Raw genomic sequence first — 27,116 nt, forward strand, 5'->3', positions numbered from 1 at the left:
ACAATCACCACTCCTAGGTGTGGTTACAATGAAGTCACAGAAAACAATTGCATGTAGCCAGAAGGCGGACACTGTCCCACAAATGGAGTCCTTTGCAGACTTGATTCCTAGCATCTAGGATTGAGGGGATTGATGGATTCTAATTTAACTCTAGCATAGGTCATATAGAATCATACAACTGGGTCAGCATGTCAATCATATCAGTGTCCCCAGCGCTTCCCTCCCGGCTCATTCTTCATTACTGCCCTTTGTAACCCTTCTGCTCTAGCTGATTTTCATCACAGATTAAAATTGCTAGGCAAACGGGCTTTGCTGTTCAGCTCTCACAGGAATGCTGGGGTTGAAAGCCCATTTCACGGCTTTGTTCTGATGCAGGAAAACGACAGACTTTGGCATACACACACACACACACACACACACACACACACACACACACACACACGTGTGGCAGTCTCCTTTTCTGTGTATTTGGGAATGGATCAAGACAAGGTGTGCAGGAAGGGGGTGCTGATGGTTTAGTAACTGCCACCTGCTTGGCCACACTCTGCCAGTGCGGTTTCGCCACCCAAACTGAGTGCCAATCACTTGTCACTTTTCAAAGAGGTCGTGTCAGCCTGGGCAACTTGAATTTTTGACAATGTAATTATGGCTCTTGCCTCCACAGTGGGGGGCTGAGCAGGCCAGAGAGGATTTTATTGATTGTTCAGCAGGGAAATTTATCAATGTCTCTCATTTCATTTCTACTTCCTCCCTGAGACATTTGGCTGACAGTTTCTTAGAAGAAGTATAGTTTTACAGCCTTGCCTGGACTTCCACCTTTGTCCTTTTCAAGGAACAACGAGATAGAGGCGTTACATAAAAATGGTGATTTCTGAGAAAAACTACTATGTGGCACACGATTGAGGAAAATACTATTATGAGTGTAATGCTTCTCTAGGAATAAAATAAAGGGGGAAGGGCGCTATTTATATGAATTGCTCACTTTCCTTGCAGAGTTTCCGGAAATCTGTATTTCAGTCCCAAGGTTTGGACACATCCCATACTGCATGCTGTTGTTGTAGTTGCTAAGGAGGGGAATGCTATCCTTAAGCACAGTGTAGTGCTCACGGAGCGGTGCATAGCCGTGTGTTCCCGGTCAGTGATTTTCATACTGTGTTCCACAAAAACCACATTTCCTAAGAGAGCCCCCAGGGGCTCCATAAACAGGGGAATATTTGAGGTCAAGTAACAAAGCTTAAGCAGCTCAAGGAATCAATTCAGTGCCTTTATCTCCACTACCTGTTCAGAGTGATATTTCATTAGAGAGAAAAAGAGTTTTTGCTGTAAAAGTTGTGATTAAAAGCTCCATTAAGGGGCCGGTGAAGCACGCCCACTCAAGCCTGGCAAGCAGAGTCGTGTCTCTGGAACTCATGCAAAGGTTCGAGGAGAGAACCCACCCCACAAAGTTGTCCCCCGACTTCCCGGCATGCTGCATGGTATGTAAACATCCCCCTGAGTTGTAAGTATATAAAAAATAAGAATTCAAAGACTTTAAGTGTCTCTGTTAGGCATTCTTTTAATTGTAGAGTGTGGACCTTTCGAGGGCCCAGGGCCTCACTCTGCATGACTCCTTATCTCTTGCAAGCTGTTCTGCTGGGATGTGCTTTCTATGAAGTCTGGTCTTTGGTGTAGCACAGTCTTTCCTACCACCAGTTTAATTTTTTAAAATTTATTCTGTTTTTCTTTTCTTTTCTTTTATATTTTTAAATCAACAGTGTATTTTTAACATCATTGTTCTCAGTCTCATCTGATCCATCATTTCTCATCCCGTCTCTTTGCCATCCAACACGTCTACCTTCTGCTTCTGTCCATCTTTTAATATTTTTTCTATATTTCATTCCCTTGGGCTGGAATATAAACTATTGCAATGGCATGGTAGGTTTTTTTGTGTGTGGCTTTATTAATCTCAAACTGCTTGGTTAAAAAAAGAAACACCACAGAATCCCAGTGTAAATAACTTTAGGTGGGAAAGGATTTATGTCCTCTTGTAATTAAACTGAAGGCTGGCCAGGGAAGAACCTGGCCATGAACGAGAGTGCCTCCAGTGCCCTCAATGCCAGGAGGACCCATGCCCATGCTCACCTCCTCAGGTGTGAATTGGCCCCTCTTTCTCCTACTCCTTGTCATTGTCTTGCTTCATTTCATTGGTATTCCTAGTTTTTCATAGACTTCTATTTTCTGTTGCTGAAGAAAGGAGGAGTTATGAGTTCATAAAAACAAAAAGAAAAAAAAAAGGGAAAGGCTCATATGCTCTAGACATCTTAGTGCCATGTATGGTAACCAGATCAAGACACTAATTGGCCCAGCTCATGCCCCCTTTTCACTCCTCACTCCTGTAGCACTCCTCAAGACCAAGAAAGCAGGGCCATGTGATAAGATGTAATTTTACCTTAATCATGGAGGCTAGGGTGGTGTGGGTATATGGGGTATATTTGTGTGTGTGCTTATATGCAAGGGCATGTTTGTGTGCAGTAATATTCTGGGACTCTGATCAGCAAAAGCAAGGGTTATAGTCAGTCCTCGAAAGGATTCTATTACTGAGCAAACAAATCCATGGATGTCTTCTACATAGATTAAACTAAAACTTGGGTTTTTTGATGTATTGGTTCATGTTTGAAATCTCAAGGCTTCAGGTGCCGAAAAATGTAGAGGCAGAAAAATTCAAGTATGGTATATTTGGGCCACATTGGCCAGTAAAACACAATAGGATCATGAAAGCAAACATTCCATTGAGTTTATAATATAAACCTTAAAACACAGAGGATTTGTATGGTTCATATGTATAAATACATATGACACTACTAAAATCTTTTGTTTTCATTCAATCCAAATTTGAACCATTAAGTCCCCCTGCAAGAATGGTAAGGTTCTATTTCTTGGAAGGGCCTTATGAAATCTAATTTTCTAGTATATGTTATAGGTTTTCCCTTCCTTCTCTCCCCTCTTCCTCCCTCCTCCTCCTCACTTCCTGCTCCTGGGATGCTAGATTTCCTCACTTCTGTATTGAAGAGGCTTTCTACCTTCTTTAGCATTTACCACCATATAAATGAGCCTCAGCCTGTCTGGTGAATAAACCTCCAGAATGGAAGAGATCTGATTTAGGGCTATCTGGGAGATGAAAACATTCTGGCCAGAACAATTTATTTTTCCTTCTGATTGCTATCTTTATTCATATTCTGATGTGCACCTTTCTGTCTTGTACTTTAACAGAACTGTCCAGTCGATTTCCCACTTTTAAAAAGTCAGTCCTCATTTGTCCAGTTCTAAGTCTCCAGTCTCCTATCCATTTCATATACTTTTCTCTTTCTTCAGGCCTCTAGCTTGAGGCACTCAGAGTGGTAGAAACATGGGCCACAGTCGCATTTCCTCTCTTGTCTTCACTTTACATTCTATTGATGCTGGGCTGGTGGAGGAGGTAAGATTGATCAGGCTTTTTACTGAATTCCCTTGTTGTTGGGCACTCTCTTGGACTACTTCCCAGTTTAGAAGCTTCACTTGGGTATGCAATCGCTAGTTCCCACATTAGTGTTGGTCTTGGATTCCATAGGGCAAGTTGACTCAAACCAAACCTCCCCCTCCAGAATTCACTTGATCTAGAACAGTGGTTCTCAACTTTCCTACTGCTCTGACCTGTTAATATAGTTCCTCATGTTGTGGTGACTCCCAACCATAAAATTATTTTCATTGTTACTTAATAACTGTAATTTTGCTACTGTTATGAATCAGAATTTAAATATCTGATGTGGATGTATGACCCTGTGAAAGGGTTATTTGATCTCCAAAGGGCTTGTGAAACAGTCAGATCTAGATGATGTTTACAAATCCTTCCATACTAAAAATTTCTACTCATCACCACTTTCTCTGCTCTCCATGTATCTTTTCTATTTGCTTCCCTGAGAGACATGAGCAACTCAACAATTATTGTGCACATCTATATGGCAAATCTAGGATATTGGAGCTCATCTTCAGGTCTTTCAGGCAGCTTACCAGTTATATTTCAGAAACTACTTTGTTTATTTAGAAATAAGAACCTCACACCATTTTCTACACAGGAATGAGATCTGAAGTCCATGGCCAGCTTACCAGGGTTGATAATGCCTAAGGATTCTTTTTGAATTTACTGTTTCTGTCATGATGCCACCTGGCATACAGGCTTCTCCAGGAATGGCTATGAGTTAGATTAATATCCTTTTAATAGGTTCCAAGAAAATGTCTACTCTCTAAAATTTTATGGTTCCCAAATAACATGAAGCACTTGTTATCTGTTTGTTCTGTTTAGCTCCTTTTAGTAGGTTCTATTGGAGTAGAATTTCTGCTCAACTACTAGTTTGAAAAATCACTAGAGTATTGTAAATGGTTTGAAGGGGAGAACCAATGTCCTTCCCCCTGTATTTTGTTTTGTTTTAGTTAGGGCTTGGAAGCAAGTTAGATAGAAGAAAGAATGGAAGATGGGGGAAATTCAAGTGTAAACCGTTGCTACCTGTAATCATTTTTCTTCTAGTACTATTTACTGAACCTAGGAACTATGAATGCTAGGCAAGAACACTGTCACTGAACTGAATCCTTTGTCCTTTTCATTTTAGTTTTGTGACAGAGATCGACTAAGTTGCCAAGATTGGTCTTAAACTTGATATATAACTTGATGTGGTGGTTTGAATAAAAATGGCCCCCATAGGTCCATAGGGAGTGGCACTATTATGAGTTGTGGTCTTGTTGGAGTAGGGTTGGCTTTGAGGTCTCAGAAGCTCAAGCCATGCCTAGTGTTGCTCACTGTCGATTCCTGCTGCCTGCCTATTCAGATGCAGAACTCTCAGCTCCTTCGCCAGTACTGTGCCTGCCTGCATGCTGCCATGCTTCTGGCCATGATCATAATGGACTAAACATATGAAGCTGTAAGTCAGCCCCAATTAAATAGTTTCCTTTATAAGAGTTGTTGTGGTCATGGTGTCTCTTCACAACAATCAAACCCTAACTCTGACACCTGGGCTGGCTTCAACTTTGTGACCTTCTTGCCTCAGACTTCTGAAGTAACTGGATACTGCTGTGTGCAGCTAGTACTTGCTCTTTCCTAACTGACCAGCTTGAGTACAGCATTGGAGTTATAGTCGGCTGGAATGCTGTGATGGATCACAATTCTATGCTTAAGAGAATTGAGTGTGGTGGAGTCCCCCCGCCACAACATGGGAAACTGGGCATATGACTAGTCAGTCTCCTTTCAGGGCAGATAAATACTGTGCCATATGACTTTGAAAACATGATCAATATCACTAACAAAAAATAAGACAGAAATTTCTCTCTGCTCTGTCTAATTGTACTTTTAAAAGGTTCCACATACAATGATTTTATGCAGTGGCAAAAACACATCCTCTGTAGTTTGTTGATGAGACAAGAGTGACCTTGGGCCAGTACATATGAAAGGCTTCCCTAGTTTGATAGTAGAGATCACACTTGCAGGAACTTATTTAAGTGAACGTGTTTTTAAGGTCTTTTGATTTTAAGTGTTTGTGCGTAAATGTATATTGCTAATTGGAAATGAGAGCTAGCTTTTCAATAACCCAAGTACAGTGGGAACCCCACTTAGAAACACATTGTACGGTACTTCAGGTTTCTATATATACTTGAAAGTGTTGTCATTAGTCAGGTCTTTCTTGGTTGGAAGTGACAAAAAACCCAATTCAAACAAAAAATAAGGGCATTTGCTGCCTCGTCTAACTGAGGAAACTGTATCCAGGTGCTCTAATGCTGTCATTAAGACTGCTTCTCTGCAGCGCTGGGTTGGGCTTTCCCTTAAACTGGCTTCATTTACAGTTACACTCTACCCCAACAGAGGCAGAAACGGGGATCCTATGACTCCAGATAGAAGACATCACCTCTTTCCTATGGCTCTTTGACCCTTGAGCAATCTCATTTGTCCCAACAGTACCATTGCACATCACTCTGTTGCCTGCCTTTAGCTCTTAATCTTGTCTAATAAATATATCACACAGGGCTTATTTTTCATTGTTGTTTTATTTATTCCTTTGCTTCTGCCAGGAATATGTGTACATCATGGGGACAGGTGTGTTTCATTATTTTTTGTTATTGTTTCTGTTTATGACAAATTTCTATTGCCAAGAATACGGCTAACATTCATAATGGACTTTGGTAAATGTTCCAAGAATACAGCTAACACTTATAATGGACTTTGGTAAATATCCCAAGAATACAGCTAACACTCTTAATGGACTTTGGTAAATATTTGTTTCAAGAACAGCTTAATGGGAAACTTGAGCAAAAGGTTTAGAAGTGACTTTGGCTGCGTTTGAATCATGGGCTGCTTGAATGATTGTCTGTGACAAAGGAGATGTTACTCTTAATCTCAAGTGGGTCCTTGTTGGAACAATGGTATGGAAAGTCTTCCAGAACTACATGGCCTAAGATTGAGAAAAGATGGGTTTATAAATAAGAGGTATTTTTTCTACTATTGAAGATAAAGTACAGTAAAAATAGCTCACCCACCTTTTAAGTATTGAAATTATTATTATTATTATTATTTTTTACTATTTTTACCATTTAGAATTGCAAAAGGATTTAGCTATAGTACCTATAGTAATATATTTAAAACTTGTTTAATTTGGCTGAGAAAAATTTCAGCAGATTCACTAGGCAAAACTAAAACCATCAACACAAAGAAAAGAAAAGTCAGGTTTAAAATATACCATGATGTTTAAAAGATTTGATTATGTATTTCAAGTGGCAGTAAAAGGAAAAGGTTGATTTTTAAGTAATTTCAGGCGGAGGGTCCCAGAGTACCTGAGTCCTGACCTGACCTGTCGCTCGTCTGTGCAAATATTTACATAGAAGGCAGTGGCCAAAACAGCATCCATCAACACTGAGCGTTAGGACTGGATTATATATACTTATTCTTAAAAATCAATATATGTTATTTTTCCCTTTCCTTTCTCTCTTGGACCCCTCTTATATACCCCTCCTTAGTTCTGAAATTTATTGCCTCTTTTTCTCTAATTGTTGTAAGCACAAAGATCTAAATATATAAACACAATTCACTTAGTTCCTATGATGTCACTTGTATATTTACTTGTTTTCAAGGCTGACCACTTGATATTGTATAACCAATTGGTGGGCTCTTCCCTGAGGAGGACTTTTTCTCCCGCTTTCAGTATCCCACAATTGTCTGTAGTTCTTTGTCTGGGCTTGTTTTCATTGTCCATGTTCAGGCCTTGTTTAGGTAGCTATATTCTTGACACTTTATGGGTATATCTTCTCTTACAAAAGCATTTAGTAACATAAAAAGTGTATATATATATATATATATATATATATATATTGCATATTGGCATACTAATTTAGCTGACATTGCTCTTGCTATGCAAACATTGCTGACTAACTACTCTGATTGTATCATAATTAATTCTTGATTTTTTAAAATATGGTCTGAATATTATGGAGAAAAGAGATATGACAAGTAAACTGTATCAAAAACAATTATTAAAAGTAAAATGCAGCCGGGCGGTGGTGGTGCATGCCTTTAATCCCAATACTCGGGAGGCAGAGCCAGGCGGATCTCTGTGAGTTCGAGGCCAGCCTGGGCTACCAAGTGAGTTCCAGGAAAGGCGCAAAGCTGCACAGAGAAACCCTGTCTCAAAAAACCAAAAAAAAAAAAAAAAAAAAAAAAGCAAAAAGATTTGGTTCTAATTCAAGAAGAGAATTGCCATGGAGCAATGAAATGCCATGAGATTAATTGTTTGTGTCTGAGCTGCGAAAGGAACACAGGAGCTCTTTTCTTCCTTATCTTTAAGATTGCTTGCAGATCTGGAGACTTCACTGCTTGCAGGAAGGTCAGTACAGCCAAAAAGGGCATGGAGCAAGTACCTCTCTGTTTTAGAAAGAAGGTTCTAGGGAGCTACTTCCAGAACCCTCCCCTATCCCAATGAGGGTGAGAGAGTAGACAAATGAATCCTTAATTTAGTCACATGACTTTTCCCTTTACCTGGGACTGTGCCAAGAACTACCTAGTCAATGGCCATACTACATCTTCTGTGTAATTGAGGGATGGGGAAGGAGAGAAGAGCCATGACTGTCACTCAGCTAATGACAAGGACATCCTTATTTTATACTGCAAGCAGAGTTATTGTTATGTTACAAATATCAGTTATATGGGAGGATATTCAGATTCCAGGGAAGGTAAATTGGGAAGGCAGTTATCAAATTAGGAATATATATATTTACCTATGAGCTACTTTCCTCTGAAAATTTTACTATTCATAGACTAAAGCAGTAAAAACAGTATTTGAATTTTCTGTATTTCTAAACTTTTTCTAAACTTATTCTTTTTATAATATTCCTCATGGATTAGTAATCCACTGTGGTAATCAGTTTTCTTGGGAACTAAGCCATTTCACTACAGAGATTGAAAAGTCCCATGGTCAACCATCAGCAAACTGGAGACCAAGAAGAGCAGCTGTGTGCAATTCCTCGTTCAAAAGAGCATGGCAATCAGGAGAACTAATGGCTTAAGTTCCAGCTGAAAAGATGGCAGCCGAGCGAGCCTAGTGCTGAGAATTCATTCTGAGTCTGAAGACCAGATCAATATAACCAGTGTCTGTATCTAAGTATCCAAAAGGAGTTCCCTGGATCTTAATTCCCCTCACATTGTGGAAGGTATTAATTTTACTGAATTGCCCAGTTTCAATTTTAATCTTACCTAGAAAATACCTTCACAGACACATCCAGAATAGTATTTGGCCGATGACTGGATACTCTGCAGTCCAAACAAGTTAAAACATAAAGTTATTAATTACAGTCATCAATTTGTATCCCACTGTTGCACGGATCCTAATTGGTCTTAATAAAAACCTGGAGCCAGATATCAGGGTGAAAGCTGAAAGATCAGAGAAGCAGAGCAAGCCACAGCCACCACCTCTTACTTCACCAACTCCTCAGCCTGAAAGAGTGGTCCTGGCTCCTTCTGCCTTATATTCCTTTCTCTGACTAGCCATATCACTTCCTGTCTTAACCTTCCTAGTGCTGGAATTAAAGATGTGTGATCCCAAGTGCTGAGATTAAAGGTGTGTGATCCCAAGTGCTGGAATTAAAAGTGTATGCTACCACTACCTGGCTCTGTTTCTCCTTTAGACTGGATTAATCTCATGTAGCACAGTGTGGCTGTGAACTCACAGAAATCCAGACAGATCTCTACCTCTGCCTCCTGAGTGTAGGATTAAAGGTGTGTGCCACCACTGCCTGATCTCTATTTGCTAACTCTATGGGTGGCTCTGTCCTCTGTTCTTCAGGCAAGTTTTATTTCTTAGATTATAAACAATATATCATCACATCCCACTTCTGGCAAATGGCTTTTTATCATATTATAGATATGTAATCTAGGAAGACACCAAATGTCTTCCTCTAGTATGTGGCAGAATCACTCCTTTTTCCCAGTGAGCTTGACTTTGCTTAGCCGTTGAGTACTTAGTCATTTTCAGTGATCAAACTTGAACTCTATAAGACTTTATGGGCTCAAATCCCAACTCTATCATTACTTAGATGATGGAACTCAAAAAGTCACCTCCTAAGTGTTTCAGCTTCCTTGTGTAGAATTGATGCCAAAATATTTTTCATGATAATATTACATGAGACAAGGCCAATAAGACATAAAATACTACTCAAGTTAGCAGGAATCAAGCAACTTACTATTTAATAATACTCATATTCTTTTTTTTTTTTTTTTTTTTTTTTTTTGGTTTTTCGAGACAGGGTTTCTCTGTGTAGCTTTGCGCCTTTCCTGGAACTCACTTGGTAGCCCAGGCTGGCCTCGAACTCACAGAGATCCGCCTGGCTCTGCCTCCCGAGTGCTGGGATTAAAGGCGTGCGCCACCACCGCCCGGCTTAATAATACTCATATTCTTATTCTTGTTATGTAGTTGCAATTTGATCTGGTGAAATGGCCTCATTATTAATCTAAGATGGATACAGTTATTATTAATTTTTTTCTGTCAGCCACAATCCTGATTGCCATTCTAACACCTCTTTAGTTATCATTTTGCCCTTTACTAAGTGATTGTTTATTGTTGAACAACTTGTGAATTTGTGTTCTGTACACTTCCATTATTATCACCTTAGTTTATCTTGGTGCTAATATAGCTTTTAGTTGCTGTTCTTATGAGCTCTCCAGTTCATTCTCTGCCCTAGCACCAAGGCAATCTTTTAAAAATGTAATTTGTTGTGTTTTTAATCGTGCTGATATTTGAAACTCTTCATAGCTTCTTATTGTTCCCATGATAAAGTCCAAAATGTCTCCTCTCACTATCATGCACTGTCTGACTTAGAAGTTGCCCATAGCTTCTGCCATCATCATTCTCCAGGAGAGTTTTCTTTTACTTTATTGGCTGGTTAATATTGGTATGCTTTTACGTTTTTAAGTATCAAAAGGGACTCAGGCTAGTTAAGGAAATAGGAATCTACAAAGGCAGAACCCCCCTTTCAAACAGCATTCTTCCAATTGCATCATCAAAGCACAACTGTTAATAGCCTGGTCATGGAGTAGGAGGAATTGGGTATTATAGTCAGCATTTGTTGAAATTGGATTTTCCTTCTATCTTGGCACTTTATAGTTTTCAAAGCTGATTCACACCCTCTCCTCTAATCTATCTCTCGGAGCTCTGTGAAGCACGAAAGGCTGGGATTATGACTATTTCTTTCATTGTAGAAATGGTGAAACTTGGGCCTGAAAGGAGAGGTAACTAAAGTTCATTCTGTCTTCTTCATGGACATAAGAGGCACACGAGGGTCTTTCTGCTTTTTGTCATTTACCTGTGGTAGAAAAACACACAGAGGGTAAGCCTTCTGGGTTCTGGAACAATCTTCTCAGTTTAATCCTTTTAAGATATTTTGGGATCCCAAGTGGAGCATTATTCCTACATCTCCCTATGTAATACTCTTGACAAAGACAGAAAGAGCCTGTTGCTGGTTTTTCCTCCAATTTGTTATTTAGTCTTCAGTATTTTTATGGGACTTAATGTTCTTTATAATAATAAGTCTAAAGATATTTTTCTATATAATACCTGCCTTAGGTATTGTGTTTAGAAAATCTTTCATATAGAAGAAACAATGTAGACATTTACATACTAGGTTCTCAGGTCTTTTATTTGTTTTAAATTATTTTCTTTCCATATTGTGTATTTAAGTAGGTTTGGAAAACTCTAGCCTATGGTCAAATCTGGTCCATTGTTTGCTTTTTTTTAGAACAATTTTGTTGAAGCACAGTGACCCTTGTCTGTTGAGATTTTTATCTACGGTGGCTTTGTATGTCTGTAGCAAAACTGAGCAGTTATGCTAGAGACAACATTGTTTGTAGACACTAGACCCTTTAGCACCCAGCTCTTTTCATGAAAAGGTTACAGACATCTGCTTTAATTAATCTAGAATTAGCTGATACTGTTTGTTCACCTGTTACCTATTTTCATCCAATGGCTAGTAGTTTTCTGAACACTATTCACCAAAGTAATTACAATAATCTGAAAGTAAACCTGAATTGTGTTTATGTTTCAATTGTCAGAACTCATGAGTATTGCTTTATTTGGCAAAAGGAGCCTTGCGAAGATGGATACGGTGGCACACACTTGAAATCTCAGCATTTGGGAGGGTGAGGCAGGAAGTTCCCAGGTTTGAAGCTCTGTGGGCTACAAAATTTGGCCTTGTCTCAGAAGGAATAAAATGAGTAGGGAGACTGGGCAGATGTGATGAAGTTAAAGATCTTGAAATGGGGTGATTATTCTAAATTACCCAGGTAGAATTCATGTAATCATTGTGGCGATTATGAGAAGGCTACAGGAGAAAAGTTGGAGAAGGGGAAATGATGATGGGAGTGGATATGAGTGATGTGTTTTAAATACGGACAAATGAGCTATAAGTCAAATACTTCACACAACCGTTGGAAGCTATAAAAGCCAGGGAACTAGATTTTCTTCTCAGAATTTCTAAAATGGAGCAATGATGTCAATGATGTGGAATTATTTTCAACATTTTTTTTTAACTACAAGATAAAACCTGTGTTCCCAGGGTTGGGCAATAGCTCTTGCCCTGCATATTTAAGGTCCTAGGTTTAAGCCCCATTACTGCAAAGGAAAATTGTGTTCCCGCTACATGATATAAAGAAAGACTCAACTCTTAATGCTATTCTATAGGATTTCAAGGTTGGCTCCTCAATGAGCACTTGCCTCCCTCATCTTTGTCACAAGATCTGTGTCTTTTAGGTGGCACCCTTGAGCAACCAAGAACTGTAAGTCTGAAGGCTCTTCAATGACAGGATTAAGGTGGGCTTCATTTTCAAATGGCCAGTGGTGGATGGGTTGCTAGTGCCTTGGACAATGTTAAGAATGATATCTTGTTAGAGACATGTTGAATGTTGAAGAAAATGGATCCAAAGGAGTCTGACTTTGATATCTTGTTGGGTATACATGACCTGGAAACCATGGCCAATGAGAATTTGGCTTGTTAGATGGCACTTGTGATCTTTTGCTCCCATGATGCACCTCTTTGCTCTGATGAGAAGTCTTCTTCCTCAGATTATGTATCCAGTTGGCTATCTTTGAGAAATTTTAGCAGAAAGTAACCATATTTCCCTTTTTCTTCTGAAAACCCTTTTCCCAGGTCTGGTCCTCCAAACCAGATTACTACTTCATAAATAAACAGTGAAAAGAAAGCATCTGAGGCAGTTAGAGGACCTTATTCTATTTCTAAGTTAATCTAATGGAAGATGCCTCATCATAAAACAGCAGTAGCATGAGTCCCAAATCCTGCCTCGGCTCTACCAGCACAGGTCCTCTGACTCTAGTTGCTCTTCCCTGTGGTCTCTCTGCCCCATAACTTAGAACTGTCCTGAAGATGGTAGATGTACAAGTGAAACAGGAGAAACTGGTCCCAAAGCTGTAAAACAAGGAGCGTATCAGAGTATCAGTCATCAGCCTGTGCCCAGAGAAGAGGGTAGAGAGAGGGGTACTCACAGGTTAATGTAAAGAGTTAGACATGAAAAACAAGATCTGAGAGAGAAGGCAGTCTATAGTCAGCTCAACCTGAACACACTCACACACATCTGCAAGAGAAGGCACAGTCTTTGATCAAGAGATCACTATCTTACCGGACAGATGAGGCCACAAAACAGAGAAGAAGGAATTGAGGGTTGTGTGTACTTCTATGTAGCAGTCCAGCGCTGAAGCCATATTGTAATAAATTCTTTTCTAATGAAAGCACAAAATTTCAAAGGAAAGACATGTGCAGAATTAGAGCATTACAAAAAATACAATTATGTTCACATGTAAATATAAAAAGGAGTAAGAAAGACATGAATTAATATGTCATAAAATGTTATGAGCTATTTTCATTACCTTTCTCAACCCTGTATTTGTATGTGATATGCTTGTTTTTTCTAAATATAAGCTATTATTAAAAATTCTTCCTCTTAATCCTCACTGACATTCTAATTGACAGTATAAACCCACTTAGATGCTCACCAAAATGATTATCTCCCCAAGCAATGCTGCATGTAAAGTTTGACACAGCTTGGGAGCAGCAGATAAAAGAGGGTATTTGAGACATTCCATAGAAGCCATGTAGAATTTGTGCCTAGGATTGAAGGATGTTCCAATGGCATTTTGTAGCCAAATCATGGTGCTGGTTGAAGTGGCTGAAATCTTCAGAGGAGGTAGTATAAATGTCCAGATGTTTCTGATGATGTCACTATACACTGTTTCTTTTTGGGCGCTCACTTTGAATCAAAGTAGAAAAACTACAAAGTTCCAACTGCACAGAGTCAAAGTCAGCTTTTCTCTTATCCTTTCTGAGACACGGAACTAATTTTATTATCCCCACACCATGATTAGCTTTATTCCAAACTCTTGCAGTAAAAGAACAGCAGGGCTCTCTTTGGCGCTGGGAGAGACTTGGTGTACACTCCCTTTCGGTGCATTGTGGACATGTTGCCTGATCAGCTGTGGATGCAGCTGGCTGGTAAGCATAATCAGAGGGCTTTTCTGGCTTACACTTCTCTTTATTGCAGGCACATCTTCCCTTCTTCCTCATGACCACTGCAAATGAGCCAGTAACAGTGCAGAAGGCTCATAGTGGACATGTGCCACAGAAATGCCCTACCAGGTTTTACCTTAATCTAAGGGAGACATCATAGAGTGATTCTCATGGACAGAAAGAAATGGTACATGAAAAACAAGTTTAGATGCCCACTTTGTCATCTGGACAAATTTGGCTTATTCTTCAACACTCAACCTAGTAATGTCACTCTTCTGGGAAACATTTTCAGGAACAGCCAGCCCCTTTCTCCATGTGAGGTATTCTGTGTTTGTGCAGTGGTAGACGCTGGTGTCCTTTCACCTTAAACTTAGCATGGTACACCTGTGATGTTCGTCTGTATATTTCTTACACTGAGAATTAGTATTGGGGAAAATAGCTATCTATTTTGTGTTTGTCTTTCCAATGACAGACCAATAAGGAAGGAAAGGAGCATTCGTTGTTTTATTATGGGGAAGATGCAGAACAACATTTATAGTTTATAATTTTTTTTCTATTTTTATGATGGTGTGAACACTGTTCTAACAAGTGATATCTATCTATATCTATCTATCTATCTATCTATCTATCTATCTATCTATCTATCTATCTATCTATCTATCATCTATCTATCTATCATCTAGCCTGCCTCTCTCTCTCTCTCTCTCTCTCTCTCTCTCTCTCTCTCTCTCTCTCTCTCTCCCCCTCTCCCTCTCTCTCTCCCATCTCTTTTTTGGAGTCTTGTCAGTTATTCTCTTAGAATAAAGATTTAAGTCCTATAAAACAAACAGAGGACAATTAGTGAGTTTTAAGTGTGTCAACCCACGAAGGTTATTTTCTTTCTTCCCATGCCAATTTGGTAAAAGTGGTTCTCCAGGACTGCATAATTACAGATGAATGACAGTGAATTGCTTGGACAATAATTGGTAGGAAGTACAATTATGAGAAGTCATTAGTGGGAGAAAATGAATAGTTGGTTGCTTAACAGGTCAACGTTGAAAGCCCAATGTGGTTAAGCATCGTATTAAATTACAGGCTTTGCCATTTAAGCATATTTATAAATCACTGATCTTTCTAAGCTGTATTTTTGCATAATCTTTGATTTGTGGTACAGTACAGGAGCTGCCCATTATGGGTTTCAATGAAGAAAACAGTGCACATTTGAAATGTACAGTGCTCTCCAGACCAGGGGGATCAGCTCACCTACTTTGCACAAATAACATTTACAAAGTAATGCATCTGGTGTTTAGAGAACCCAAGCTAAGTCTGTGCAGTTGGTGTATTGTTCTATTTAGAGGCTCAGAATTGTGTTAGCCATCTAGTTCCTTGGTCCTAGATTTAGAAGTCCCAGGTTCAGAATTCAGAACTGATATCTCATTGCTTTTTGCTTTGTAATCATGTCCAGGAGGAGTTGTGGTTTTCTATCTGTACAATCTGTTAAAACAGCAATAATACAAAAACTAAGAAGAAAGTCACAATAATGCTATCTTTACCCTTCCTTCAGAAAGAAAAAAAAATCATTCAACATAGTGTCTTAATTTTCTTTTTTGGTGGCTGTGACAAACACCACAACCAGAAGCAACTTGGATAAGAAAGGATTTATTTTATTGTACTTTCAGGACATAGTCCACCTTTTATCAGGTGATGAACTCAAGGCAGGAACCAGGAAGCAGGAACTGACACAGAGACCATGGAGGAATGCTGCTGACTGCCTTACTCCCTCTGACTTGTGCTCAGCCCATTTTCTTATACAGCCTAGGATCTGCCTGCTCAGGGGTGGCACCATGTACACTGGGCTGTGCCCTCTCATATCAATCAATGACAAGAAAACCCACAGGCCAACCTGATGGAGGCAATCTTCCACCTGAGAGTCCCTCATGTAACTCTGGGCTCTGTCAAAATGGTAGCTGAAGCTCATTGGGTGAGAGAGATTAGGATTGTTCTAGTTCTTCAATAAATGTAATATTTTTATGCTTCTTATGTAGTGTATATAGTGTGTTCACTCAGGTACACGTTTGCTGGGCTTTGCAAATAATACAGATATATTAAGTACTGTGAGTTGAATGCTAACCCGGCGTCCAGTTGTGTTTGGAATGGGGGCATCCATAAATGCCATACAAAGTAGTAGCTCTGCATTCCTGTCACCAACTGCTGATGTGGGAGGCAAGGTTTATCCCCTGTGATAACTACAGAATGATTTAGTGCTAACAAACATGGTACTGGCTCTATAGCTTAGGAACTGTCTTGGATTCCCAGGTCTCCTTGAATCTGCTCAGCTTGTCAGTATTTCATTAGTGATAGTAAAAACTGTATCGCCCGTCTCCTCCAGCTCTCAGAACATGCTGGTTTTGTTTTTTTTTTCACACTCCCATCTGCTCTACGGGTGTACTTGTTATGAACTGCATGGGAAGCTGGCAAATGAGATTGTCTGCTGTGCTCGCCACAAGCCACCTTTCACGACAGTTTCCTCTTGCTTAGACTGTCTTTGTCATTGTTGTCTTCCGTTCAGGAATTTGGGAGGTACCACCTCCTCCTTACCCCTGCTGTGTTAGCTACCCTGAGAATACTGGACATAAGTGTCCAAGGGTGGAGGAGGTTTCCATTTCTCCTCTCTGGTCAAACCCCAAGGTGTGGGAGAGGAAGTTAATGCACAATAAAGCTCAGTGATGCCCTTTCGATGGCATAGAATCTAACTTAATTGAGTAGACATTCAAATTTTGAGGTGCTTGCTTCCCTATGTCTTAATATATATGTATACTTATATATGTGTATATATAACATATACATGTATACATCATTATATATATGTATATATAGTGTGTGTATGATATACATGTATATGTTTCCTGAGCAGCTACTATGTGCCAGACACTGTGAATGGCTTTGGTGTTGTCATAGTGAACAAAATAGACATGGCTTTTGCTGCTGTGTTTAGTACGTGAGACAGATAGGTAGTTGCAGCATTAAAGGCCAAGTTACAGTTGTGTTAAGTACTAGACAGAAGAGAGGTGTGGTAATGTGACAAATTACAACACAGAGCTGGACTCTCCAGGAGGTCTGGGAGACTTGCTTTGTGCTCAGCAGGAATCACTCTAAAGAACTCAGCATGCTTTCCCCAGAGAATCTGAGGTAGAGAACAGTCAGATATAAGATGATTCTGAGAGCCTTTTCATGTTCGTCCTTAGGTTCAGTGTGGGTATGTGTAGTTTATATGGGTAGAAAATGGCCCAGATCTGACACATGCTGTGCCGTGACTGTAATCCTTGTTTTTCTTATTTGCTTCTTCATACTATCGTATTCTCTCATACGAAACGACTCACATCAATGGTTTACCTACTACTCACTTTGCTTGTGTAGCCTTAACCCCAGATATGTTCACTAATTGCTCCATCAAATGCCCTGCATTATTCTTAGGAGTATTCAGGAAGAGGTAGAGAACAGAAGGTAGCTGAAGTGTTCTCTGAAACCCCAGGGAAAAGTTAGGCAGTGACCTCCTTCAGAAGGGTGGGTCTAGAAAGATGGCGGGGGTTAGAACTGACAACGAGGGAGACCACGTTAGGAGACAGATAATTTTCTTGGGATAGAAATGTCCTTACTAAGTCAGAAACTATAGAGCAGAGTCTACTGTGAGGGATTTGGAGGCGGGGGTTAAGAAAAGAATTTGGGACTTTGTGAATGGGGTCTGAAGAGAGGTACTACAGGTGAGCCAACAAAGAGACTGGACTAACATGAGTCAGCAAAATCATTTTTTAGGCATATGATAAGAAATGGTTAGAAAAGATCCGTTTGCAGAAGGTCTAGCTTAGGTGATTATTGCAATTATTTTGACATCTTGGGTTTGAATGTTTGTAGCTCACAAGAAGGTCAATATCTATTGTAGATGAAATTAAGAGGCTGAAACTCAGAATGTGTCCAGGTTTCATACCTTAATCATACATAGAGAGAATGATACTTTTGTAAAGAAAATAAATGTTATGAAATAATTTTGCTACATTGAAAGACTGTTAATTCAGTGGACTAAACCTCTGAATTGTAAGCCAGCCCCAATGAAATATTTTCCTTTATAAGCATTGCAGAGGTCATGGTGTCTCTTCACAGCAATAGAATCCCTAACTAAGATAGCCATCATCAGAGAAGCTTCCTCCTGTAGGAGATGGGAACCAATACAGTGACCCTTAATGGGACAATGTGCAGAGAGTGAGCAACCTTGGAACACTCAGCCCTTAGTGGGCTGTCTCCATCAAACCCCTTTCTTTCTGGGCTCAGGGAACTCTGAGGAATAGGAGGTAGAAAGATTGTAAGAGCCAGAGGGCATGGGAGATACCAAGAAAACAATGTCTTCCAGACACAATAGACTTATGAAAATATGGTCTCACAGAAAGCATACATAAAGTCTGTGCAAGTCTAAGCCAAATGGGGTCCAATGCTGAAAGCAGATATGGACACCAGCTCCTGTACCTAACCCAGAAGCTATCAACAATTGATAACAACTTGTTAAAAAATGTTTTCTCCAATGGAGTCTCACTGGGTATACAAACCACACTTAAGAGTAGACCCCTGGCCACCAGTAGATGACCAACATGAAAGAAACTCAATGTTACTTTGTTTTTTTAAAATAATTATTATTATAATTCTAATTTTATAACAAATAAAATTAAAATTTAAAATTACAGTTATTTTTGTAATCTCAAAAAAAGAAAGACTATCAATATTTGAAAGGATTTTACGTGAATAGTTAAATATGCACTTTAAAATTCCCTGGGTTTTTTTGTTGATTTTTGACTTGACCATTTATTTTTGGTTGTGAGCCTAGCCTTTAATGGCTGAGCCATCTCTCTAGCCCTTGACCATTAATTATAAGAATGATTAGCTGATAAATACATTTGTTGCCTTCAATTTGGTTCTTTATGTGCTTTATCTTTGATACATAGTCATGTATGTAGCCAATAAAGAACAGGTTAGAGAAATTCACACATATGTATACACAAATAAATAAACTTTATTTCATTTTATTATTCCCAAGGGTTAAGATGTACAAACAGGGAATAAAATTAAAATTATTTTCTTTGGGGATGATTTATGCCTTAATTTCCACCTGCCCTATAATTAGAAATTTTGAACTCTGTAAATGTTTTTTAAGATAAAATTATTGCCTTGGTAAACTTCAGAAATTACATCATTAACCCCAAGACCTTTCTCAGCCTAGAACAACATGGCTGGTACAAGTGTCTGTGCACACACAGACAAATAAATAAAGAGGAAAGTTTAAAATAATTTGAAAATGATTTATTGTCGGCCACCCCTGCAGTTAGGAATTCAAGTATTATTACTTTACTTCAGTGCAGCAGAGGAGGACAGTAACTTGCTGTGGGCTAAAGGTAAATGATGATCTATTGCAGAGGAGGAAGGGGATGAACTGAGGAAAAGGGGAAGGCGTGGGGAGTAAGCAATGTGTTTTCTCAACTATTGCTTCACATAACGCCTTCAAAAATTTGCCTTGACCTCTGCTGGAAAATCCCAGTGTAAATGGTGAAGCAAATGGCATTCTTAAATCTTTGATCATTAAGGGCATATGTGCTTGGTACGGCAAGGGAGATCAGGGGGTGCCAGGGTGTGGTGCGCACTGAACTATGTAGAATTTAAGTCGCCTGCTTCAGCTGCTTGATAATCTCACTCCAGAGGTACTTGGTTCTAGTTTGAAGGGATCAATTAACACACAAAATGCTAGGGTGACTCTTCAAAAGTAATCTATACTGCTCACAGCATTTGTGGGTTTAAACCTCATGTTGTAAATGAATTATGAACTTTTATAGTAGAATAAAATATCTACTTATTTATTTGAAATAAGAGTGAAGTAAAAGCTCATTTTTTCCAAACACAAAGTAATACAGGGAAGGAAAAAGTAAACCCTAACTTTTGCCAATGTCTCTTACACAACAAGGTTTGCACTGGATATTTCATTAACTAGCATCTCATTAAACCATCCTAACTCCATGCTGGAAGTTCATCTACTTCTCGGTGTAACTGAGAAAACTGAAGCCCACCTAGACATATTTCTCTATGTTAAGACTAGCTCACATATAAATTTTATCTAGTGGCGGCTCTTAGGTTTTCCACTTCACTACGCTGTCCTTGGCTGTTTTTATGAGCCCCTCTTATAAAATCATATCCTTGTTAACAATTAAAGTATCTAAACAAGTTTTCTCTCGATTTCAGGTTCAGTTCCAGAAGTTACTGTCACCTCCCTTCGAGCAGCTGCATGTGCAGGAGACACGACATTGGTTCTGGAGGAAGCTGTGGACTGGCACCCTGGGGATGAGGCTGTCATCATCAGTGGAATGAGTGTTGAAGGTGCTGGACCGATGGAAGAGGTTGTTGTTGTGGAAACTGTGCACAATACATACCTCCATCTCAGGACCCCCTTGAGGTACTCAGACTTCAGCTTGGATAGGTTCACATGGAGGAAGATGAGGTCTTACACAAATGGGCTCTGGACATTTATCTCCTGATGAGATCCATTAGCATTAGATAGTGCCGGACATCTGGAAAGGAAAATAATAAAGCATAAATGTTATGAAATGAAAATTTCTTGATTACTTTTTCTAGTGGGAACCTAGAATCCCTGCCTTAGCAAGTGGTTAGTACATAATTCCCAATGCTATGATAGATACGTTTTACAGGTGTAAATATGGCACATTCACAGGTATTTGAGTGTCTAAAGAAAGAGACACTCCCCAAAGAAGAATCTATTTACTATTCCTAATAAGATGTAGAATCATGTTCTCAAGTGCATCTTCCTCTCTTGTTTTTGTCAGATATTCTTACAACTTCACAGAGAACTGGGTAGCTGGAAAGAATCATATTTTGAAGGCTACTGTGGCTCTTCTCAGCAGGAACATTGTCATCCAAGGAAATCTCACTCTTGAGAGGGTAAAGCGCCTCCATTCCTGCCAGGAGGCCAATGCTACTAAAGGTAGAAATGCAGTTTGATAGAAAACCCGAAGAGTGAATAAGTGTTCTCACTGCCTAACAATATGTGGCGGGGCCATTGGTTGGTCTTCTTCATTAGAACATACTGTTAGTCTTTGAGTGTTCATATTCTTCCATAACTTTCAGAATCCTTTTGGTAACTTGTCATTTCATCCCTTTCCCTACTTACAGGCAAAAGAAATAGACAAAAGGCAACAAAAGGCAAAGGAGATGATTTAATAATTTGATCCAGGAAAACTTGTGCTAATGAATTAAACCAGGACAGCTGGGATGCTTAATGATTTCTTTAATCCCAGGCTTCTCCTGAGATTATCAAGAACACTATGATTCCAGAATCAAAGGCTTGGGCAGTTCATTCTTATTGATTAGATTTGCACCTCCTCCCCTTTGGGGGTTGGTTTTCTGAGTGACCTACCACATACTCTAGGTAAAGGGGTAACGGAGCCAATTCATCTTCTGGTAGAATAGCAGGCACTGAATCACACTGATGTGCCTATTAAACATCTATTTCAGGGATGGTTAGTTTAGGAGGTTATGTTTTAGTTTCCCAGGCTGTAGATTATGAGGCTTTCACATGCTGTGAAGATATCATTTGTCAACTTTGGTCCAGGATGGTGTGGGTGTCAAGGATGACTTCCAGGCATGAGCTGTAGATAGATGATGAAGCTTTCACTGTGTTGGGAAGAGGAGAAGGTTTTGGGATAGGATGGCGGTGGTAAACATGAGTTTAATTTTGTACACGTTGAAACTGAGAGGGCAGGCCAGAATTTGAGCAGAGATGTCTGACAGTGTCTGGACCTTAACAGATATATCAAGGCTAGAGTTAAAGATTTCAGAGCTACGTACATAGAGGTGTAGTTCACTGTGTTGTGATGCAAGGGTTTGGACAATGAGCATGACCTTACTCCTTTCCACTCAAAGTCATCAACTGACAAATATGTAATTTGATAAAAAGAAAAAAAGTTTGGATAAAAGTAGGTTAGGGCTGATGGACTACCACCTTCACAGTTCTGCCAAATTGGGATCATAATTGCGCTAAAACATATAAACACACAGCATCTCTTCATCTCCTGCTTATAGGACAATTCTGCTAAAGATTAAGGTCTGCAATTCACCACCTCTTTTGTTGGTTATTGATATTAACCTGAGTGCAGCAATACAGATGACCATGTAGTTGTGCTGGTTAGTTTTTGTTGTCAGTTGGACAGAACCTTCAGTCACCTGAGAAGAGGTAGCCTTGTTTAAGAAACTACCAATATTAGATCGATCTTTGGTCATGTTGGTGAGAGACTGTCTTGACTGAAGATTGACATGGGAAAGCTTAGCCCACTGTGGGCAGTGCCATCCCTAGGTGAATGAGTCTGGGCTGTATAAGAAGGCTACCTGAGTGTGAACCAGAAAACAAGCTGGTAATCCGTGTTCCTCCATGGTCTCTGCTTGAGTTGCTTGAGTGCCTGCCCTGACTTTTTTTAAAGATGGACTGTGGCCAGGAAATGTAAAATGAAATAATATTTTCTTAAATTGCTTTTGGTCATGGGCTTATTACAGCAAAAGAAAGCAAGCTGGAACAATAAGTATGTCGAATGAAGTTGACTTTGTTTCTTCTTTCTATGGACTCCAAAGTAACATGGCTGATACTGAATCAATTCTGAAGGTGACCTCTCCATTTTGAGATTCTTTCCCATTATCAAATGTCACATGTCAGCAGAGAATATTCTGAGTGCTGGTTTCTCAACACTGTAGCAATGGCAGTTCTGCATTTAGCACAGGTCACTTTTCTGTCCGTAGTAGGAAGATAGCTGGGGAAGCAGGTTGGTAGCAACTGTCAGTCACTTTTCTGGAGCCCTCTGTCCTTTCACTGGAGATATTTTTGCTAAATCCCCCAACACACAACAGCATATTGAAGGGAAACCTCAGTGGGTACTTTAAGACGATAAGCACTATGGTAGGATTCAGTACTCAATGTCCACAAGAATTATCAAATATGAAAAAAAATTTTATTGCACCTTTCCTATAGCGATGTTTAAATCAACACCACTATAATTGGTATAATTGTAATCTGCCCCTTTCTGATAGAAATTAAGGTGATTTTGAGCGTGTATGTGTGTGTGTGTGTGTGTGTGTGTGTGTGTGTGTGTGTGTGTGTGTGTATAGGGGTTATTTCCAGAAATAAGAGAGCAAGGGGCAATATCATATCCTAGTTATTTGATCTATTTAAACAGTCCACAGGGTCTGGTTATTTGATCTATTTAAAGAGTCCACAGGAACAATGAAAGAAGACTATTGGATGGCTTGTTTTTTGTAGCCATAGAGCCTTGCAAACAAAGATTTGTCTAGAAGCATGCTTAAAGTTTCCTCTGGACATCATTCTGTGTTTCAGGTAACCTAAAGCACTGTTTTTACTCTAAGAGTGAAAAGATGCTGGGAGCCAGGGATCTGGGGGCCAGAGTAATCATTCAGTCCTTCCCAGAGGAACCCAGCTTGGTCAAGCTGAAGGGAGTTCAGTTTCAAGACCTGGGGCAGGCCTTCCATAAGCATCTGAGCTCACTCACCCTGGTGGGAACTATGAGAGGTAAGGAACCACACCTTGGCCTTCTGGGTTTTCTTCTTCTATGTTGATGGTACTGCATGATGGTGATATGTGGGACTGACAAGTTCAGAGGTGGATAAATGTTTACAGGTTAGATATATACTTTTCAAACTTCAGTACCTGAATTTATCGCACAGAAGCTTACTAAATTCAGATAGACACTCACTCACCAGAGCAACTTGCACGTGTGAGGAGGTGCTAGCGGTTTGGGTGTAAGCGTGTTCTGATGGAGCGATGTTTTGATAGAGAGTCAGAGTTGGGAAAAAATACCAGACAGTGTTTCTGAAAGAAGCAATTATTAATGAGTTAATTTATAGGTGTTAATTTGTATTCTTATAAGAAACTAGAGACTTTGCTCTATAATCAACATAAAGCATAAATACAGTACTGACAAACAGACCCAACACTTACACCTTACCTTTAAATGAAGACTCATTATACTAGATATATAATTAGTGAAACAAAAGCAACCCTCCTCCAGTAGAATACATGGAAGGGAAAATGGTTCTTAGGGCTTTTAACCTGGGTCACCACACTATGACAATACTGTCCTCAAAATGTCACTCTAAAAATCAGAACTCTAAGTTAATGACTCAGTTTTAGTTTACTGTAGTTATTCTCTTTTAGCTTTACAAATATGCAAGTTAACGGATACAGTATGATTTTAAGGTTAATTTCTGGTAATTTTCCTAAGACACAAACATATCAAGGGACTGTAGATATAGATATTGTGTAGTTTAGCATGTATAAGGTCTCTCACACACAAATACACATACTATTGAATATGCATGTTCTGAATTATTTTTTAGAACAGAGGAAAACTGGTATTATACTGATCTGTATTTTCTATATTACTTTTTACTTCCAAAATTAGTTAAATATTCTACAAAGCTTTCTTTGGCCAACAGCAAGATAATCTCTGAATAAGTATTTTCAAAAATAGACATGAGGATTTAAATCTACTCAACAGTATAACGAACATTTAAAAGTCCAGAAGAAACACAAAATATATGACAGAAAAAAATTTTTTGGTAATTTTTTAAAGTAATTCCAGGAGTGTTTTATTGCTCTTTTTTTGAAAGGAAACACTTAAAACTTCTAATAATTATTTTTTTCTTGAGAAGAAAAATGAAGCACAAACTGGTATTTCAAAAGCAAATGATTTATCTTTGGTACTTTTTATATTATGTACAAAATACATTCAGTATTAACTATCAGCCAATATTTTAACTATGGTTTTCTATTTTAGTCCTACATGATTTAAGACCTGATTATTCAAGTGATTTATCTTAAGAAGATATTGTACCAATTACATAGTTCTCGTATGATAAAAGTCATAATAGGATTATAAAGTTAACTAATATATCTTGACTGACATAGACTATATTTTATTTTTATTCAAATTTATTAATTGTGCAAACTAATAGGTTTCTTTATGACATCTCATTCATGCATATAATATACTTTAATCATCTTAAATCCGCTGTTATCATATTCTATCATCCCATCCATCTACTCTTCCTCCAAGCCTTCCTTCTACTTTCATGGATTATTTTGACATGGATTATTTTAAAAACAGTTTATTGTACATGTTATTATTAAGTTAAAAGAGGAAGAAATTGTCCATAGCAAAAATAGGCTTATTTTTAAAGAAACCTATGCTAAGAATGATAACTTTAAAATTTTGTTGGTTTAAAAGTAAGAAAAATAAACAAGATTATAAATATAATTCGGAACTTAGTTCCTAGAAATGCTCTATTTCTCCTCCTCCTCCTCCTCCTCCTCCTCCTCCTCCTCCTCCTCCTCCTCCTCCTCCTCTTCTTCTTCTTCTTCTTCTTCTTCTTCTTCTTCTTCTTCTTCTTCTTCAGGACAGAGTTTCTCTAGGTAGGCCTGACTGTCCTGGAACTCACTCTGTAGACCTGGCTGGTCTCGAACTCAGAGATATGCCTGCCTCTACTTCCTGAGTGCTATGATTAAAGGTGTGCCCCACCACTGCCTGGCCAGATATACCCTATTTCTATGTGTGAAGCTGAACACACTTTTTTACTTTTCAACATGCAAATATGAGGTTCTGTTTTATATATGTGTACATAAGTGTGTGCATGCATACTATACACATGTGTATATGGTCTTCCAAAGAAGAATAAGAGAAAGCAACACATATACCACCTGCCTCCAACAAATGGCAGCATTCACTGTAGAACAGTCAGAAGCAATCAAGACAATGCCCACAAACAAATCCACAGGTCGATCTAGTGGAGGCTATGCTTCAGGTAAGGCTCCCTTTTTCCAGGTGTGTCATGTAGACAACCAAGATTAGTCATGGCATCAGCGATGAGTGTTTTGGTCCAAGCTGGCCTGGTATTCATAATCCAAATTACTGGCAGAACCCAAAATTGACCTGAGAACCAGGCATATGAAAATACAAGGGAAGTTGCTTCAACTATGCTGAAATAAACTGACATTTAGGAAAGTAATTACTCGGCCTCAATATCACCATCTCTGTATCTACCCCAAATAATGGTTTGTGCCTTGGGCCCATCAACAAATAAATGTTTGCTACTACCTACAGTTGTGCAGCACAGGATCGCATCTCTGTCAATCATGGCCCAGCCCACTGTGTCTAGTACTGTCCCTGGACAAGTGGGCTTGAGTGTACAAAAAGTTAGCCGAGCATGGCCATTGGGAGATTGAATGAGCAAATGGTGTTCCTCAGTGGTTTCTGCTTCAGGTTTTTGCCTTGGCTTGCTCAGTGATCGACTATAAACTGTAGGATGGAATATAAATCCTTTCATCCTCAATTTCCTTGTGGCCCTAGTATTTTTCGCAGCCATAGAAACTAAACTAGAACAGCTGACAAGGTATAAACATTAATTTATAGCCCAAGAAATAATGGCTACAACTTTATATGCAAGTATAGTTTTTAAAAATCCCGGTATAATCTTATAAGACCTTGATGGCTGCTCTGCCATGTTGTGATAAAGGACATTGAATAGGTAGAATTCTTGATAGCCATGTGGCTTTGTGGCTTGGCCACTTTCTCTTTCTTAGATGGATAACAATTTCTAGCATTTGTGTCTTGAATTTCAGCTAGCTTTCTGTTCAAGATCTAGTGGCCTTAGTTGTCCAATTTCTTGATTTGTTTGTTTTTTTTCCAAAAGATAGAGTTTCATATTTTTATGGAGAAATGTTTTCTGGTCATGGTGCATTTTGTTTGGATATGGTCAACAGAATCTAAGGAGACTCTGAGGTGTGAGTAAAATGTTTACCATCTTCTTTCCCATTCAGGTTCCTATCTCCAGAGCTGTTCAATGTGGGGCTCCTTCAGCAGAGGCCTTAGCATGCATAGGACCTGGGGCCTGAGGGTGGACAGTAATATATTCTACAAGATTATAGGCCATGCCCTGTTGGTGGGTAAGTACATTTGCTTGGTTAATGT

The 27,116-nt window shown here is 39.1% G+C and overlaps 1 protein-coding gene across 1 annotated transcript in view; it reads left to right on the forward strand.

Annotated features, from left to right (window-relative positions):
* Pkhd1 (PKHD1 ciliary IPT domain containing fibrocystin/polyductin) overlaps window positions 1-27,116 on the forward strand; it is a 462,210-nt gene that overhangs the window by 179,758 nt on the left and 255,336 nt on the right. The window contains exons 38-41 of the mRNA XM_059282214.1: window positions 20,314-20,524; window positions 20,913-21,070; window positions 23,468-23,659; window positions 26,966-27,091. Of these exons, the coding sequence (XP_059138197.1) occupies window positions 20,314-20,524; window positions 20,913-21,070; window positions 23,468-23,659; window positions 26,966-27,091 (687 nt within the window). The remainder of the gene's footprint in view (window positions 1-20,313; window positions 20,525-20,912; window positions 21,071-23,467; window positions 23,660-26,965; window positions 27,092-27,116) is intronic.

The sequence above is a fragment of the Peromyscus eremicus genome, chromosome 16_21 (assembly GCF_949786415.1).
Source record: "Peromyscus eremicus chromosome 16_21, PerEre_H2_v1, whole genome shotgun sequence".
NCBI lineage: Eukaryota > Metazoa > Chordata > Mammalia > Rodentia > Cricetidae > Peromyscus > Peromyscus eremicus.